The following is an 18490-nucleotide window of genomic DNA, read 5'->3' on the forward strand; positions in this document are numbered from 1 at the left end:
CTGCTATTTACATCCATGCACTATGTTTCTGAGTCATTTGTACATTATATACATGTTTACCATGGAGTGTGTTGAAGTGTGCTGGAGTGGATGATGGAGGGTTATTAGCGTGAGTTTAGATAGCAGATTCGACGCAGTGAAACAGTTGGGGTGGTCGTTTACATCATGTACTTGGCAGGTTGGATAAACACTTAAAAGCTAGAGTGATTCACGGCTCGGTTCCACTGTGTAGGAACGTTACATCTCCAACATTACATCACATCTTTGGATTTGTAAATGTAGTCAGATCCAGCAGAAGCATAGTAAGGAATCAGCTTGATGAATTACACAACCTCTGTTTGAATGTGTGTTATAAATATATATTCATTTAGTAGAGCAACCAAGAAACATCTGTAAATCCAAAAATACAGCAGATTGTGGTGAATAAGGCAACAAAATGATAAATAACAGATGCTGTTTGGAATTTCACTGGGTGCTGATAACAGTTAGGAAGGTTTTTTGCAGGTTAGATCCATGTAAAATTGAATAGCTGTTCTTAGATGTAGCATATTTCTTATTTAAAACAACTATGCGTACTATTTCTTTACGGTTTAGACTTTGATAAGATTAATTAAAATGTTTCAGTTATAAGCGCACAGCATTACAACATACACTAATCAGCCATAACATTAAAACCACCTCCTTGTTTCTACACACACTGTCCATTTTATCAGCTCCACTTACCATATAGAAGCACTTTGTAGTTCTACAATTACTGATTGTAGTCCATCCATATTTCTGCATGCTTTGTTAGCCCCTTTCATGCTGTTCTTCAATGGTCAGGACCCCCACAGGACCACTACAGAGCAGGTATTATTTAGGTGGTGGATCATTCTCAGCACTGCAGTGAAACTGACATGGTGGTGGTGTGTTAGTGTGTGTTGTGCTGGTGTATGTGGATCAGACACAGCAGCGCTGCTGGAGTTTTTAAATACCGTGTCCACTCACTGTCCACTCTATTAGACACTCCTACCTAGTTGGTCCACCTTGTAGATGTAAAGTCAGAGACGATCGTTCATCTATTGCTGCTGTTTGAGTTGGTCATCTTCTAGACATTCATCAGTGGTCACAGGACGCTGCCCACGGGGCGCTGTTGGCTGGATATTTTTGGTTGGTGGACTATTCTCAGTCCAGCAGTGACAGTGGGGTATTTAAAAACTTCAGCAGCGCTGCTGTGTCTGATCCACTCATACCAGCACAACACACACTAACACACCAAAACCATGTCAGTGTCACTGCAGTGCTGAGAATAATCCACCACCTAAATAATATCTGCTCTGTGGGGGTCCTGTGGGGGTCCTGACCATTGAAGAACAGCATGAAAGGGGGCTAACAAAGCATGCAAAGAAACAGATGGACTACAGTCAGTAATTGTAGAACTACAAAGTGCTTCTATATGGTAAGTGGAGCTGATAAAATGGACAGTGAGTGTAGAAACAAGGAGGCGGTTTTAATGTTATGGCTGATCAGTGTAGTTTGAATAGTTAGATGTAATTCAAGAACCACCTCAAACAGATATGTTATGAATTAGAATCTGCTGGAACACAGTTTTGAGTGTGAAATCTCCAAGAGATTTAGAACCATTCAAAAGAAATAAAAAATGACAGCTGAGTTACAGTATGTTACACATGTACAGCAATACTATTTATGTACATAACTGGCGAGTATTGGGTTTATCATCAGCAGTTATTAATGCTAATCAAAAATGATATCCTAAGCATGCATTACAAAACGTCTCCAGTTGCATAGTCATACAAACGTCTCCAAAAGCAATCCATCTCCTAATAAAGTTCTGAATATCTCATTCATCTTACATCTAGTGGTCGGAAAGCATTTACTTTAATCAGGATGCAAGGCTTACATGTTTATTTACATCTGGTGGAGGAAGCAATTTGCAGAGAAATGAAGACAGGAAGGACAAGGGGCAGAAGAGGTCTTCAAGCATGGTTGCATTTAGCAGAAAGTGCATGCGTCGGGTCGTCGGTGTTTACTTGTTGATAGTCCTCCGAGGGCTCTGACGGCTTTAGCTTCACAGCAGCTGTCATCTAGTCTTCAGGCTCGACATTTCCTCTGCTTCTTTATTATACTGTCATCTATCAATCATGAACTATCATTCTGCTGAATTTAAAACACATCCTGCTTCTCTAGAACCACCAGGTCTATTTCCTACCTTTGCTTCCATCTCCAAAGCCGGTCAGACCAGGAGAAAGAGCCAGTAGGTAGAGTTGGCTTCAGAATTGTTATTATAATATTTTAGCTACTATACTCCAGTGTTGTTGGTCTCCACTATCTGCTGCTTGGAGTGGGAGCTCATGGCGTACTCCCCTCGACTGGTGCCGTTCTCTTCCTTCCGTAATGGTTTTCTGTGAAGAACGGAAAGACAATTAAGCCTCAGAAAGCCGATTCAGCTGATATTATCTCATGAGATATTTTAGACGTCGCTTTGTTTGTACAGCTTGCTCAAATACAGCACAGGATGGGGCTAAAATAATTAAAATAAATTTGGAGACTGAGGAGCTCTTTATATGAAGACGTGATTATAGAGACATTGTGTGCTCAGTCAGTGTGTCCTTAAGTCAGACGAGTTTACATTAACGCTTTTATCCAAAGCGACCTATAGTTCTGACAGTATACAATCTAAGCAATTGAGGGTTAAGGGTCTTGCTCAAGCGCCCAACAGTGGCAACCTGGCAGTGGTGAAGCTTGAACCGGCAACCTTCTGATTACTAGTCCAGTACCGTAACCACTAAGCTACAACTGCCCAAATGGAGTTTGGCTATTTGAGGTCATTATGATCATACATCTGGTAACTTTGTGTAAGTCTCCCAAACAAACAGAAATCATTTACATTATTTAGAAGACACTTTTATCCAAAGCGACTTACAGTACGGTGACAGTATATTGTCTAAGCAATTGAGGGTTGAGAGCCTTGCTCAAGGGCCCAACAGTGGCAACCTGGCAGAGCTGGGGCTTAAACCAGTGACCTTTCGATTACTAGTCCAGTACCTTAACCACTAGGCTACAACTCTCTTGTAGCCTTCCCTGAAGTATATAACAATACACAAAACATGGCCCACACAAAATCCACACAGGTCCAAAATTATTTTCTGATGCCTTGGCTGATTTTCCCATGATTCCAAGGTTATTGTACATTTTATATAATGACACAGGTACAACTTTAATTAAACTAAATGATGTTAATTAGCCTATTAAAAGCTTTTGAAGCCATAATATTGTTTTCTTGAATTTGGTAGTATTTGTTCAAATCCAGGCTCTGCTATGCAGCCACTGTTGGGTCCTTGAGCAAGACCCTTAACCCTGTCTGCTCCAGGGGCGCCGTAAGACGGCTGACCCTGCGCTCTGACCCCAGCTTCCAAACAAGCTGGGATATGCGAAGAAAGAATTTCATTGTACTGTACATCTGTATATGTATATATGACAAATAAAGTATATCATCATCTTATCATCTTAATGTAATCCTCTTACCCAATCAAGTTTTGATGTAGTGGATTATAAGAGCAATGATTTGTTTGTAAACATTTGTATGGTTTATATGACTTTTTTTAAGCTTTAATTTTAGCTGATTACAGATGTGACATGCACCCTAGCTTTGTTCATTCTTGAAGTTTACATTTACATTTATGGCATTTAGCAGATGCTTTATTATTTTTTTATTTTTCTCCGAATTTCCCCCCAATATTCTCCCCTAATCTGGTCGTATCTAATGACCCTGTTTGCGTTATGCTTCACCTCTACCGATACAGCCGTCCACTGCTGACTGAGTAGCCTCACAACTGACACACGACCCCTCCGACACATGATCAGTACCGACTGCATCTTTCCACCTGCACGAGGCGAGTTCATATGCGGATCAGCCTGGTGCACGGAGAGCCACACCCTGATCAGCATTATTCCCCAACCCTGCACAGGCGCCATCAATCAGCCAGCAGAGGTCATAATTGCAATTACCGGATAGCAGAGCTGAGATTTGATATGATGTATTCGAAATCACAGCTCTGGTGTGTTAGCGTGTTTTACCGCTGCACCACCTGAACGGCCAGATGCTTTAATTTAAAGCAACTTACAACTGTGACTAAATACAACTTAAGCAACTGAGGGTTAAGGGCCTGGCTCAGTAGCTAGTGGTGGGGCTTAAACCAGTGACCATCTGATCACAAGTCCAGTACACTAACCACTGAGCTACCACTACCCTACAAATACAGCACAAGGCTGACCTGCATATGAACTCGTCTCGTGCAGGTGAAAAGAGGCAGTCAATACTGATCATGTGTCGGAGGGGGCGTGTGTCAGTTGTGAGGCTCCTCAGTCAGCAGTGGAGGGTTTTATCGGTAAAGGTGAAGCACAACACAATCAGGGTAATTGGATACGACTAGATTAGGGGAGAAAATTGTGACTAAATACAACTTGAAAATTTGAGGAGGAGCAGTGGCAAATTGGCAGTGTTGGGGCTTAAACCAGCAATCATCTGATTACTAGTCCAGTACCTTAACCAATAAGCTACCACTGGCCTATAACAAAACAACCGTAGTAAATGACACATAAGAAAGACCGTAGTTACTGTAAATCTTTACATGCAGAAGTAATAATTAAACGGCCGCTCAAGTAAAACACACGCTGCAACCAGAGCTGGATCTCGAATACATCGTATCGAATCTTAGCTCTGCCTTGCCGGCTTGGGCTGAGTGGCTACATGAACAACGATTGGCCTGTTGTTCAGATGGGCGGGACTAAAGCCGGATATGGGTCTCTCTCTGTCAGAATGGTGCGGTTACGACCTCTGCTGGCTGATTAGAGGCGCCTACACAGAGATGAGGAAGGAGTGCTCTTAGGGTGTGTCCCTCCGTACACAACGCTAGGTGGCGCACCACTCGTCAATGTGTAGGTGATAAGATGCATGCGTGGGTTAGCTTCGATCTCCTCAGTCAGAGCAGAGATCGGCATAGACAGAGAGGAAGCGTGATGCAATTGAGTAATTGAACGCGCTAAAAGGGAGAAAAAGGGGAGAATATGCAAAAAATAAATAAAAAAAAGTAATAATTAAACTACGTTTTTTTCCAGACTGACTGATAATGTGATTTTAACTTTTAGTTTTGTGTAAAACGTGCACCTAATAAAGTAATTTTCTCTGTGTGCAGGAAACCTCGTGTAATATACGATGCATTTATACCAAACCCATGTGATTGTGCATACACATCCAATAACATTAAAATAGCTGAATAGCTCCCAGTCGGAATGACCTGCCACTCCTTATTCTGGCAGTGAAAAATGAAAATGGACAGGAGAACGAAAACAACCTGACCTTTCTAAAGGCTGCTTCGGCTGCAAGCTGGTCCTCAGAGATCTGTCTGGAGGCTCGGGCTAATTTCATACACACAACTTCAGCTCATTAAAACTGTCTGGTTATTGCAGGTAAACACGCAGGATGTCAGTAAACTTGTTAAGGGTGACGTGTTTATTTCTGCCTGTTGTTGACTGCAGTATAGAACTACATCGATCAACCATAACATTAAAACCACCTCCTTGTTTCTACACTCACTGTCCATTTTATCAGCTCCCTTATTACATAGAAGCACTTTGTAGCTCTACAATTACTGATTGTAGTCCATCTATTTCTCTACATACCTTTTTAGCCTGCTTTCATGCTGGTCTTCAATGGTCAGGACCCCCACAGGACCACCACAGAGCAGGTATTATTTAGGTGGTGGATCATTCTCAGCACTTCAGTGACACTGACATGGTGGTGGTGTGTTAGTGTGTGTTGTGCTGGTATGAGTGGATCAGACACAGAAGTGCTGCTGGAGTTTTTAAAAACCTCACTGTCACTGCTGGACTGAGAAAAGTCCACCAACCAAAAATATCCAGCCAACAGCCTCCCGTGGACAGCGTCCTGTGACCACTGATGAAGGTCTAGAAGATGACCGACTCAAACAGCAGCAATAGATGAGCGATCGTCTCTGACTTTACATCTACAAGGTGGACCAACTAGGTAGGAGTGTCTAATAGAGTGGACAGTGAGTGGACACGGTTTAAAAACTCCAGCAGCGCTGCTGTGTCTGATCCACTCATACCAGCACAACACACACTAACATACCACCACCATGTCAGTGTCACTGCAGTGCTGAGAATGATCCACCACCTAAATAATACCTGCTGTGTGGTGGTCCTGTGGGAGTCCTGACCATTAAAGAACAACATGAAAGGAGCTAACAAAGCATGTAGAGTGGAGCTGATAAAATGGACAGTGAGTGTAGAAACAAGGAGGTGGTTTAAATGTTATGGCTAATCAGTATATACAGTATATATATATATATAACGCTCCGGCCGTCTTTACGCACGCAATGGGTAAATGTTCCAGCCAGCTTCCGGCGTTGTGTTGAAGTGTCGCTTCCTACTCCCTACACAGTTTGAAGTTCACTTCATTTGAACATTTTCGTTTCCTTCAGATTGTAATCTCACTTAAAATGGTGGAATACCCTACGTAGTGCACTTCAAAGGAACAGATAATGGGAATGGGACGCTCCAACAGAATTGGCCCTAATGGTTGAAAGACTGAACCAGCTTTCTGAACCAATCAGTCCTTCTGATTGTAATTGTAAGAAATGCTGTTATTTGCATTTATTCAGTTTGCGTCACACAGATGATTGTCAATGAAATGCTTGATCGGCTTTCTAAGGAGTTCGTGTTTTACTACTTGGAGATTTTTAATTATAAGCACATTTACAAAATAAGGGATTATATTCCTAATGGGACACACGCTTATAAATGTAATAGCATCTGGAAGAACATAAGCTAAGGTAAGCAGTGGTTATGATTTTTTTTGCTGTGTTTTGGATTTTGGCTGCTGTGCCGTGATTTATCGTGCGCTTTTGTTTTGCAATGAAATTAATTTAAATTTATCTAAATACTCAAGGTGTGAATTGTCTACCAATTTTTGGCTCAGTGGTCTACATCTATGATTGTTATGCATCCATTTTCTTAATAGACATGGCTACTGAAGACATTAGATGAAAATAAAAGTAAATATTGAAGTGTAAGATTGTATAAAATGGGTTCTTATAAACAAATTACAGTATATGTGATGAATAAGTTATATATGCTGTGTGATCTAAGGACCTTTCTTATGAAGAATTTGCTGTCTTTTTCAGTTTGTGATACCTCGACGTCTTCACGTATAACAGTACAACAACTAAACGTTTTGCGCTGAAAGACTTCAGCGTGATTAATTGTTTCAGAGCAGCCAGTCAAGACTAACACAATCTCTGTCCCCTGTGTAAGACTGATGAGACTCTCTAGTTGCTCTGCAGGGAGCATCTGTCATGAGCAGGAGTGCGAGCAGTTGTGGGACCGCTGGGACATCCCCTCGTGTGATTTACACCGGGGAACAATTCTGCTTCAAATGCTTTGTGAGGGGAGGAGGAGAGGCTTCTGGAAATCCAAAAAGCACAAGAACATACAGGGATGGGTGATACAGCCAAAATACGGTAGTGGTCTAGCATGGCGTTATATAGACTCAGTGAGCATGTAGATACATAAATATTAGGTACATATTTGTCATCCCTCTGTACCCCATTTCTCTCTGACCAGATAATGGTTTGGGTGGTGGACCATTTTCAACACTGCAATAACACTAACATGATCATGTTGTGATTTTCAGACACAGAAACATTACAAAGTGTGTGATTTTTAAATAATGTTTCTTTCTTTTTACAACCCCAAATCAGACAAAGTTGGGACAGCATGGAAAATGCAAATAAAATAAAAACACAGTGCTCCTTAGACTGACTTTGACTTTTATTTGATGTCAGACAGGATGAACCTGAAATATTTCATGTTTTATCTGCTCAACTTCATTTCATTTATTAATAAACATCCATTCCTGCATGTCAGGCCTGCAACACATTCCAAAAAAATTTGGGATGGGGGCAATTTAGGGCTAGTAATGAGGTGAAAAAACTAAATAATGATTTGAATAGTGATTTTTAACAGGTGACGTCAACAGGTGATTGTGATCATGGTTTGGTACAAAAGCAGCATCCAGGAAAGGCTGAGTCCTTGATGAGCAAAAATGATCAGAGGTCAAGAAGTGTGTGAGAAAATGATTGAAATGTTTACAAACAATGAACCTCAAAGAAAGATTGGAAGGGATTTGCATGTTCTCCCTCTACAGTGCATAATATCATTAAACCATTCAAGGAATCAGGAGGAATTTCAGTGCATAAAGGCCAAGGGTGCAAGTTTAATCTGAACGCCCATGATCTTCCATCCCTCAGACGGCGCTGCATCAAGAACCTCCACTCAACACTAGCTGATATAACAACATGGGTGAGAGATTAGTTTATCAAACCTTTATCAAGCTCTACAATACAGAGTTACTGCACAAATGATACTTAAAACTTTACTGTGCAAAAAAAAAGGGACTTCTCAGGGCTCTGAGGCATCTAGGATGGACCATCACACAGTTGAAATGTGTATTGTGGTCAGATGAATCAGCATTTCAGGTCTTTTTTGGAAAACATGCCTACTAAACTGGCCTGCCTGCAGTCCTGACCAATCCCCAATAGAGAATTTTGAAAGGAAAAATGCGACAACGACGACCCCGTTCATCCTGTCTGACATCAAATAAAAGTCAAAGTAAAGTGAAAAACTGTGTTTTTTTTATTATTTGCTTTTTCCATGCTGTCCCAACTTTTTCTGATTTGGGGTTGTAGTAACACCTAGCATGTTTGCACTTGTTGCAGGTGAACAAGAACAAGACTAGAGATTTGTTTAGAGAGCTTCTTTTTCATACTCAATGTGTTAATCCTTTATTTTTTATGATTTTTGTTTTCCTTGACTCTGAGATTACTGTATCTTGTGTAGTTTCATTGCTGGTGTTGGACCTTGCATATTTCTAGATTATTATCCTGAATATTATCCTGAACTGCCTGTGATTTGACCTACAATATCTTGGATTTGCCCAAATAAAGACGTCTTTGCTGGTTAAACAATCACGCTTTTTCAATTATACATCCAACATTATATAACACTCAGCCCAACAGGGACGTTAACAAGGGTCCTACAGAGCCTGGAAGGAGGACAGCAGTTTATAAAAACAGTTAAATTGTACATTACCTCATAGGTAACCTTTTCCACAAACAGACAAAACCTGTTTCCCGAAATATCTCAGCTTATCTAATATTTAACGAGTTATATATAGCCGTGACTAAATAAAACCGACAAAAATTGAATCCAAATATAGACCTGAGCTCCGTGTCCTGATCTCCCATTCAGTCGTTTCTTTCCCGAGCATTCATATAAGACTGGAGCACAATGCTAGTGGGAGCACCAGCTAGCAGGCTTCGCAACACCACCGGGCCTTTTTTCATTGACAAGCAGAAAAGGATAGCAGAGCAGAGCCTAAAACGGGCACAGCATCAACTCCACACCGATCCGGAGGCATCAATAATACAGGCTGTGTAGTACACATGGGGCAGGTGGCTACACAAAACATCACAGACTGAGATTAATATTTCATAGCATGGCTCTTAGAAACGTACACCAGAGTGTATTTGCTCTGCCGTGAAACCAGATGGGACTCGGATGAAACTGAAGGTTCGGGGATTTACGTATCAGACACGACACTGTACAGGATCTGGAGGAATACAGTTAAAGTCAAAGGTTTACATACATTAGTAAGGGACGTGTCTGTTATGGCGGTCTTAGAATTTAAACTATTTTTTAACTGTATTTAACTGTAACACCACAGAGCAGGTATTATTTAGGTGGTGGATCATTCTCAGCACTGCAGCGACACTGACATGGTGGTGGTGTGTTAGTGTGTGTTGTGCTGGTATGAGTGGATCAGACACAGCAGCGCTGCTGGAGTTTTTAAATACCGTGTCCACTCACTGTCCACTCTATTACACTCCTACCTAGTTGGTCCACCTTGTAGATGTAAAGTCAGAGACGATCTCTCATCTATTGCTGCTGTTTGAGTCGGTCATCTTCTAGACCTTCATCAGTGGTCACAGGACGCTGCCCACGGGATGCTGTTGGCTGGATATTTTTGGCTGGTGGACTATTCTCAGTCCAGCAGTGACAGTGAGGTGTTTAAAAACTCCATCAGCGCTGCTGTGTCTGATCCACTCATACCAGCACAACACACACTAACACACCACCACCATGTCAGTGTCACTGCAGTGCTGAGAATGATCCACCACCTAAATAATACCTGCTCTGTGGTGGTCCTGTGGGGGTCCTGACCACTGAAGAATGACATGAAAGGAGGCTAACAAAGCATGCAGAGAAACAGATAGACTACAGTCAGTAATTGTAGAGCTACAAAGTGCTTCTATATGGTAAGTGGAGCTGATAAAATGGACAGTGAGTGTAGAAGCAAGGAGGTGGTTTTTTGAGGCCACATTTAGTATATTGGCTTAAAAAACAGAACAATCCATTACAAGTGTATGTAAATCTTTGACCTACAATGTACAAGTGTGTGTACAGGTCAGGCTCTGTGCAGACAAGGTAAAGTATTTCATAACCATTATTCTTTTATTTACCAAACTATATCAAACGTATATATCAAATAGCCGGATGGTAAAAACTTATTCATCACTGCAGAACACACCTCCATTGCTTCCGATTGCTTCAATATTAGTGTACTTATTATTATTAGCATTACTCCAGTCAACACTAAGCACTCTGAAAGTCTGTTTTTTAAAAGTAAACTCAATAAAACCTGCTTTTTTACTGAGTCAGTCCAGCAGAAGATTACTTTCTGGATATATCCTACTTTGTTTTGGTTGGGAAAGCCCGTGTACGATGTACTGCAGAGCTATAAATAACCACAGCCTTTCCATTCCAGACACTTTATGCTATTCATTATTGCTGAAGCACGCTGGTATCCAATTATAGCCGAGACAGAAATGAATCCGTCTCCATGTTCCTCCCATTTTCCATATTTATTTACAAAGAGGACAGATTTACACAGAGGGGAATGCCCGCTCTGTTACCGGGGGTAGATCTTTATTTTTAGTACCCGTGAGTGTTCACAGCAGAGAATATAAAAGCAACACTGGCTTTATTGTGGTAATATATAATTTTAAAGAGATAATTTTTAATATGTAAGATTTAACAGCAGCCAGAGGAAACTGACAGAGTTAAAATGCTGGTGCATCAGTCATAATACAGCTGTCTGTGTTAATCTGCAATAAACATTGTCTGTCTTACTATTGTCTGTCTACTTACAACATTCAGTACTCAAAATTGCTCACGGAAACAAAGTCACGACCAGTTTGTCTGGTCATAGTTCAACAAGAGCAGTGCTAAACACTGGATGCTGTGGGATAAATCACACTGCCGTTGGACCAAGTACTGAAACCATACATTTGTATACAGTTTTGGCAGGAGGCCATCCTTATAGAAGTAAAAATAAATGCTCAGGAGAGTTTCAGTTACGGTGTTAAAATGACCTGTTTTGGTAAAAACACACACTGGAACCAGAGCTGGGATCTCGAATACATCGTATCAAATCTCAGCGGCCACATGAACAGCGATTGGCCTGTTGTTCAGATAGGGGTGTGATATTAAAAAGCTGGATAGGGACTTTTCCATAACTAATGCAATTTATGACCTCTTCTGGCTGATTGATGGCACCTGCACAGAGACGGGAAAAGAGTGCTGTCAGGGTGTGCCTCTCCATACACAGTGCTGATCCACATTGCACTACTGAAACAGGCACTACCAGTCAAAACTTATTTCCCAACATTACTGCCTGACCTCTGCTATGATTTTGTAACTAAAGATGTAAATCCAGTAGCAGTAAAGAAGGACCAACTTCATTATGACAGGTTTAGCCAGGAAACCACAGATGACCAAGGGTGGCTTTGCTTGAACACTCGGCAGACTTTGGTGCTTTTTCATTGGATCAGAAGATGGAGAACACCCAGGGATGAATAAACATGATTAAACACACACAGGTAATACACAAGATGTGTTTCAATCATTTAATTAATCCTCGTATTAATCATATAACCTCGTTCTCCCACTACAGCTGATTCCACACACTTAAAAACACACAGAGATTTATTCTGTGGGCAGTGGTAGCTGAGCAGTTAAGGTGCTGGACTAATACTCAGAAGGTTGCTGGTTCACGCCCCACCACTGCCAGTTTACCACCTTTGTGTCCTTGAGCAATGCGCTTAACCCTCAGCTGCTTGAATTGTAACACACTGTGGATAACATATCTGCTAAATGCTGATAAATGTTATTCTATTTTATAACTACAGAAATTTCACAGCCTGGCAGAACCAAGCTTTCCCCCTGATCCACTTAAAAAAGCTGCGCTGTTCCATTCCACTGGCTTTAATTCTATTAAACTCATTACAATAAGTGATTCACACAAGGCTCCAGAGAACAGAGACCATAAAGAAATAATTGAGCTAATAAACGGAGGCTTCCCCGGGACATTTCACTGCCTTTTTAAAGCAACAGCATTTGCTGTAGATCGGTCATTGAGCATGGTCGAATAATGAGTTTGTACACATATAAAAAAAGAAACCATTGTACTCATTTCTTTCCTTGTGTTGGATTAATCTCATTATAAAGAAAACAGCTGCCATTAAAGGTTGATTTCCTCTCCCAAGCTCTTGAGATTATAAGGAATATGAAGTGTATTTTAAATAGATCCAGCCCTGAACCTTTTCTTGCACATGCCTGCACATACCTTGCACATACCTGGGATTCGCATCAATTTGACTAAGCACTCAGAAAGAAAGACTTTACTGCTATATATTAAAAAATATAAAATGGAAATAAAATGGAAAGTGTGTGTAGAAATAAGGAGGTGGTTTTAATGTTATGGCTGATCGGTGTTTATACTTCATTACTAATGAAGCATGTTTTTAAGAACAAAATATACATGATACAAATTCATCTTTATTGGTTCATTTTTAAGGTAAAATTGCACAAAATCCTTCTACTGAGTGTACAGTGCACTAGATAGACTGTGGAACTGTACAGGTACCAAATTCCCCAATAATTCATAGACTTTGAGTGCTAAACTGCCTAACCTAAGCAGCATGTCTGTCATTTTATAGTTTATTTTAAATTTTATATCCTTATTTTAGATGTCTACTTTGCAGTGGCTTTATAGCAGAGCCGGGATTTGAACTCTTCAATTGACAGTCCAAAGCTCTAGCCACTAGGCTACCACTGTCCAAATGCTATGCTTTTAACATTTTTGGACTGAACAGGCACAAATATCCACACGTGCACGTTAAAATCTGGTGGGGGCGGCACGGTGGCTCGTTGGGTAGCACTGTCGCCTCACAGCAAGAAGGTCCTGAGTTCGATTCCCAGGTGGGGCGGTCTGGGTTCCTTCTGTGTGGAGTTTGCATGTTCTCTGTTAATCAGGAGGGTGGGTGGCGCATTACACTCATGGTTAACAAGCTCATGATAAGGTGTCTACATACTTTTGGCTATTTAATGAAAGTAGAGAAGGGAAAACACAAATCCACACATTTCTTACACAGACGTTCATGAATACTTTGAATGGCTCTGGATTTTTTTTTTTACTTTAGACAATGAAGGCTGTATTAACATTGTGCAAACTAAAAAAAAATCTACTTTTATTATAAGTAATTGTTTATAAACCCTGTATTACAGATCAGTTCACCGTGTCTGTTTGAACAACTTTAGCACTCAGAGTTAGTAACACAGCCCTGTTTAAAAGCTGAGATCAGACACTCAACAGACTGTATTAATAAATTATTAATTCTAGCAAGACGTGCGTGTGTAAACATTAGGTCTGCAGTGGTTGGATCTCCCCTAAGCTTTCCTCTAACATCTGGAAAGTTTCACTTTCATGTGGGTGAGAATTATATTATATATAAAAAAATATGGTCACAAGACCAAACACATAAATCTAGTAGGGCCAAATTATATAAGAGCCATAGAATGTATTTCAATATTAAAATCAGTGGCTGGCAGGAATAACGAGAAACCATTTTAATGATGTTACACAACGTGCAGTGTAAGCATATTTATTGCTTTCTAAACTTTAGGGCACAGCAGTAACTCCACAGTTTTTAAGCTCTGACAAAGGATTGTGAGTGTTAAACGTACAGCATCTACAAAGAATTTCATTTTTGTAACCTTTTTTTGATTTCATAACCTTGTGAACTGATGAATCTTGTGTAATGAGTAACTACCGTTCCTGTCATGAATGTAACCAAAGTGTAAAACATGACGTTAAAATCCTAATAAATAAACAAACAAATATATCGCCACATTAAGATTGCACTAGCAAGTAAGTAGATCCAGGAGGGTAAATGAATGCACAATATTAATTCATAAATCCTGACTTTAAACTTGAGCAGAGCATCCTTTTAACCAAAGATACAAACCTACAAAATAGCTTAAGTTTCTGTACTTTTTGTTTTTCAGATTAAGATGCCGTTCTTCATGTCCACTTACATGAAATGCTTTGCTCCTTACGGCTAAAAATGATGTCAACGTGACATGCTGCATGTGTCACAGCACAGATTGTCCTGATGACAGGATAATGCAACATGAAAGCTTGTCATCTAAGTTTAATGTTCTATCAGATGTGATGTGCAGAACTGATTTTAAAATGTCATTAATAATTCAATTCAGCAAGTACTTTCATATGGTGGTGCAGCGGCATAGAAAATAATTTATTCATGTGTTAATTTAATAACACAACAATTAAAGCTGAAGATGTTTTAAAACTACATTTACTACAAAAACCATATAATCGATCGGGTTTAAAAGCTTACACACTTCTGCAGTGGACCTGTGTTGTAATAATTCCTTTTTGTGTATGAATGATTGGAACACATACCTCACTTTGTCAAAAATAAATATTATATATTTATATATTGGTGTTTTTTTATTTTATAAATCCGGGTCCTTTCTGTGTGGAGTTTGCATGTTCTCCCCGTGTCTGCGTGGGTTTCCTCCGGGAGCTCCGGTTTCCTCCCACAGTCCAAAAACAGGCAGTCAGGTTAATTGGAGACACTGAATTGTCCTATAAGTGAATGGGTGTGTGTGTGTGTGTGTGTGTGTGTGTGTGTGTGTCTGCCCTGCAATGGACTGGCGCACCGTCCAGGGTGTTACTGTGTGCCTTGTGCCCATTGAAAAGCTGGGATAGGCTCCAGCACCCCCTTGTAACTGGATAAGCGGATAAGACAATGAATAAATGAATAAATCCATTGTGTTTTTTTCAAATTCTACAAATTTTATATATATATATATATATATATATATATATTTAAGCAATAGAACACGAGAGGGAGTGTGTTATCGCGAATAACATCACGGCTGTGATTTGGTCGCAGGCACGAATCGAAGGTGAGTGCCGTAGATCATCACAGCCGTAATGTTATTCGCGATAACACACGACCTTAAGTGTTCTATTGCTTTTATACAACAGTTTTTACAAAATAAAGAAAGAAAATAAATCAAAGAAGCCCTGAATTTCATATTAAATATGCTTTAATATTGACAATACCTTCCGCCAAAAAGTAGTTCCACAACGAATATAAAGTTTTACACTACAAAGCAGACATCCCAAGTTGCAAAAACTCATTTCAGGGAGGTAAGAACAAGAACAAGAAGAAAGCAAGAACCTCCGAAGGGAAAAAAAGAAATAAAAAAACCTCTCGCACACACCAAAGGCTATGGATGAAAACAGAGCTACTAGGGCTTAACTAACTGTTCGCGTTACAAACACATTAATGTTCCCTACATAGTGCACTAGATAGTGAATTAGACAATTGGTTATGTTCCCTACATAGTGCACTAGATAGTGTATCAGATCATGGATATATGTTCCCTACATAGTGCACTAGATAGTGAATTAGACAATTGGTTATGTTCCCTACACAGTGCGCTAGATGATTGTGTATCAGATAACGGATTTAAAACGCGACCGGAAAAAAAAGGCTGTGTCGCCTGCGTGCGCGTTTGTGTGCATGAAGCTTGTCGTTAATGGCAACGCGTCAGCGGAGTAATACCATTGTGGTGTGAAAAGACCGTGCTGTTATCACGAATATCAGCACGTTTAGAACGCTTCTCAACCAATCAGATTGTAAGGTCGGAACTACCTGTTGTATAAATATATATATATGAATCAACTCTGATTATTAACTTTGTCACAGAATCTTCTATTTTCTTGCTAGTAATTATAATTCACTACAGCTGGTGATTTCTCTGTGCCCATATAAACATACGTAGCTACAGTACTTTGACTGCAGGCAGCAGACTGAACCATCAACATTACAATGGTAAAGTAAGAAAGCTATGTATGTAAGCATATCAGAAAGTAAATCTTACATTTTTACTAGTTAGGAATGACATTAAGAGCTTTTCTTAACAGCTACAGGCCCCGAAGTCAATCTGTTAATCTAACAGTGGTCTCTTTATGCTGTCACTTTATGCTAAGAGGAAATTTTGCTGATGGTCAGATGTAAATCAGGAACTACTAAAAGGTCATTAGTAAGAAGCTGCTGGAATACAATTACACTGTTTCTGATGTGGGTAGCACTGTCACCTCACAGCAAAAAGGTCCTGGTTTCGATACCCAGGCGGGGCGGTCCGGGTCCTTTCTGTGTGGAGTTTGCATGTTCTCCCTGTGTCTGCATGGGTTTCCTCCGGGCGCTCCGGTTTCCTCCCACAGTCCAAAAACATGCAGTCAGGTTAATTGGAGACACTGAATTACCCTATAGGTGAATGGGTGTGTGTGTGAGTATGTGTGTCTGCCCTGCGATTAACTGGCGCCCCGTCCAGGGTGTTCCTATGTGCCTTGCGCCCATTGAAAAAGCTGGGATAGGCTCCAGCACCCCCCTGCGACCCTGATTGGATAAGCGGTTAAGAAAGTGAATGAGTGAGTGAGTGAGTGTTTCTGGTGTCACAACAAACCTTCATTTTTAAAACACCCAGGTTGAATCTTGGAAGTGATTGGGTGTCCCAGAATACACCAAGACTGGTTTTATAGTAACTAAATTAAGGAGAGGACCTCCAAATGTCCTGAGGGTATAGATATCATTATTCAGATTCAGGTTGTGGGAATGGTGCATGTCTGTGGGTTTCCATCTTTCAGTGTGCTTTATGCTCTCCAGATTCTTAGTCTATTCCCTGTGTGACCTCATTGTGTGGCCAGAACCCTTCCAGCTGTCCTCACCATTACCTTTACAGGAAGGCTCATGCTTATTTCAATGTGACAGCCTAAGCAACATTTTGCTTAGACTGTCATAACAGCATCTGCAAATGAACGAAGGTCCCATTCTGTAAGGTTGTGGTGGGAGAAGGTGCAAATGCAGATGAAAGGAAGCTAAAAAGGAATTTATATCAACTGATTAAACCAATGCTGTAGAGCATCAGAGGCTACAGCGCTACAGCTCCCTATAAAATATACAAATAATACTTAAGCTCCAGAGCAGAAGTACCTCTCCCAAGAATGGCTCCTGACGTTCCCATACCTGCCACTTGGTCGCTGGAGCTACCAGATATGGTCTGGGTGCCGGACCCAGGACCGTTCCACTAGGCAATCTCCCCTCCAATCAATTAGTATAGTAGAGCCAAGTTACTGGTTTGGGTGTTGGGATTTATTGTTAGGATTTGGAGGGGTAACAAAAACAGTTTAAACAGCTGCTGTGGTTAACTAGTGCTAAAACGAGTATCTCTGTTGTAACACAGATGCCAGAGGAGAAGGACAAGTCACCAAAAGTTTATGGACCCCTTGTTATTTTACCTAACAATATTATTTAATTATTTTAATAACAATAACAATAACAATAAAAACAGTCAGGCTACATGTTACTTATAAAGATAAGCATACCATAAAATACATATCAGCATAAAATCATAGCGTGAAATGCTAACTGACATTGTGATGGACAAGATATCGCTTGGTAGTGGTTTATATATCGATCAGGCATAACATTATGACCACCTTCCTAATATTGTGTTGGTCCTTCATTTGCAGCCCTGCAACTGTGATGCTCTGTGTATTCTGACACCTTTTTATCAGAACCAGCATTAACTTCTTCAGCAATTTGAGCTACAGTAGCTCGTCTATATCATCAATGAGCCTTGGCCGCATGACCCTGTCGCCGGTTTACCACTGTTCCAACCTTCCTTAGATCACTTTTGATAGATACTGACCACTGCAGACCGGGAACACCCCACAAGAGCTGCAGTTTTGGAGATGCTCTGACCCAGTCGTCTAGCCATCACAACTTGGTCCTCGTCAAACTCGCTCAGATCCTCACACTCGCCCATTTTTCCTGCTTCTAACATCAACTTTGAGGATAAAATGTTCACTTACTGCCTAATATATCCCCCCCACTAACAGGTGCCGTGATGAAGAGATAATCAGTGTTATTCACTGCACCTGTCAGCGGTCATAATGTTATGCCTGGTCTGT

At 40.6% G+C, this 18490-nt stretch overlaps 1 protein-coding gene across 1 annotated transcript in view; it reads right to left on the reverse strand.

The window, feature by feature from the left end:
• Positions 1-1474: 1474 nt before the first annotated feature.
• Positions 1475-18490, reverse strand: part of prima1 (proline rich membrane anchor 1) — a 37755-nt gene continuing 20739 nt past the window's right edge. The window contains exon 4 of the mRNA XM_063001442.1: positions 1475-2402. Within this exon, the coding sequence (XP_062857512.1) occupies positions 2300-2402 (103 nt within the window). The 3' untranslated portion in view covers positions 1475-2299. The remainder of the gene's footprint in view (positions 2403-18490) is intronic.

Source organism: Trichomycterus rosablanca, chromosome 9, assembly GCF_030014385.1.
Source record: "Trichomycterus rosablanca isolate fTriRos1 chromosome 9, fTriRos1.hap1, whole genome shotgun sequence".
Lineage (NCBI taxonomy): Eukaryota > Metazoa > Chordata > Actinopteri > Siluriformes > Trichomycteridae > Trichomycterus > Trichomycterus rosablanca.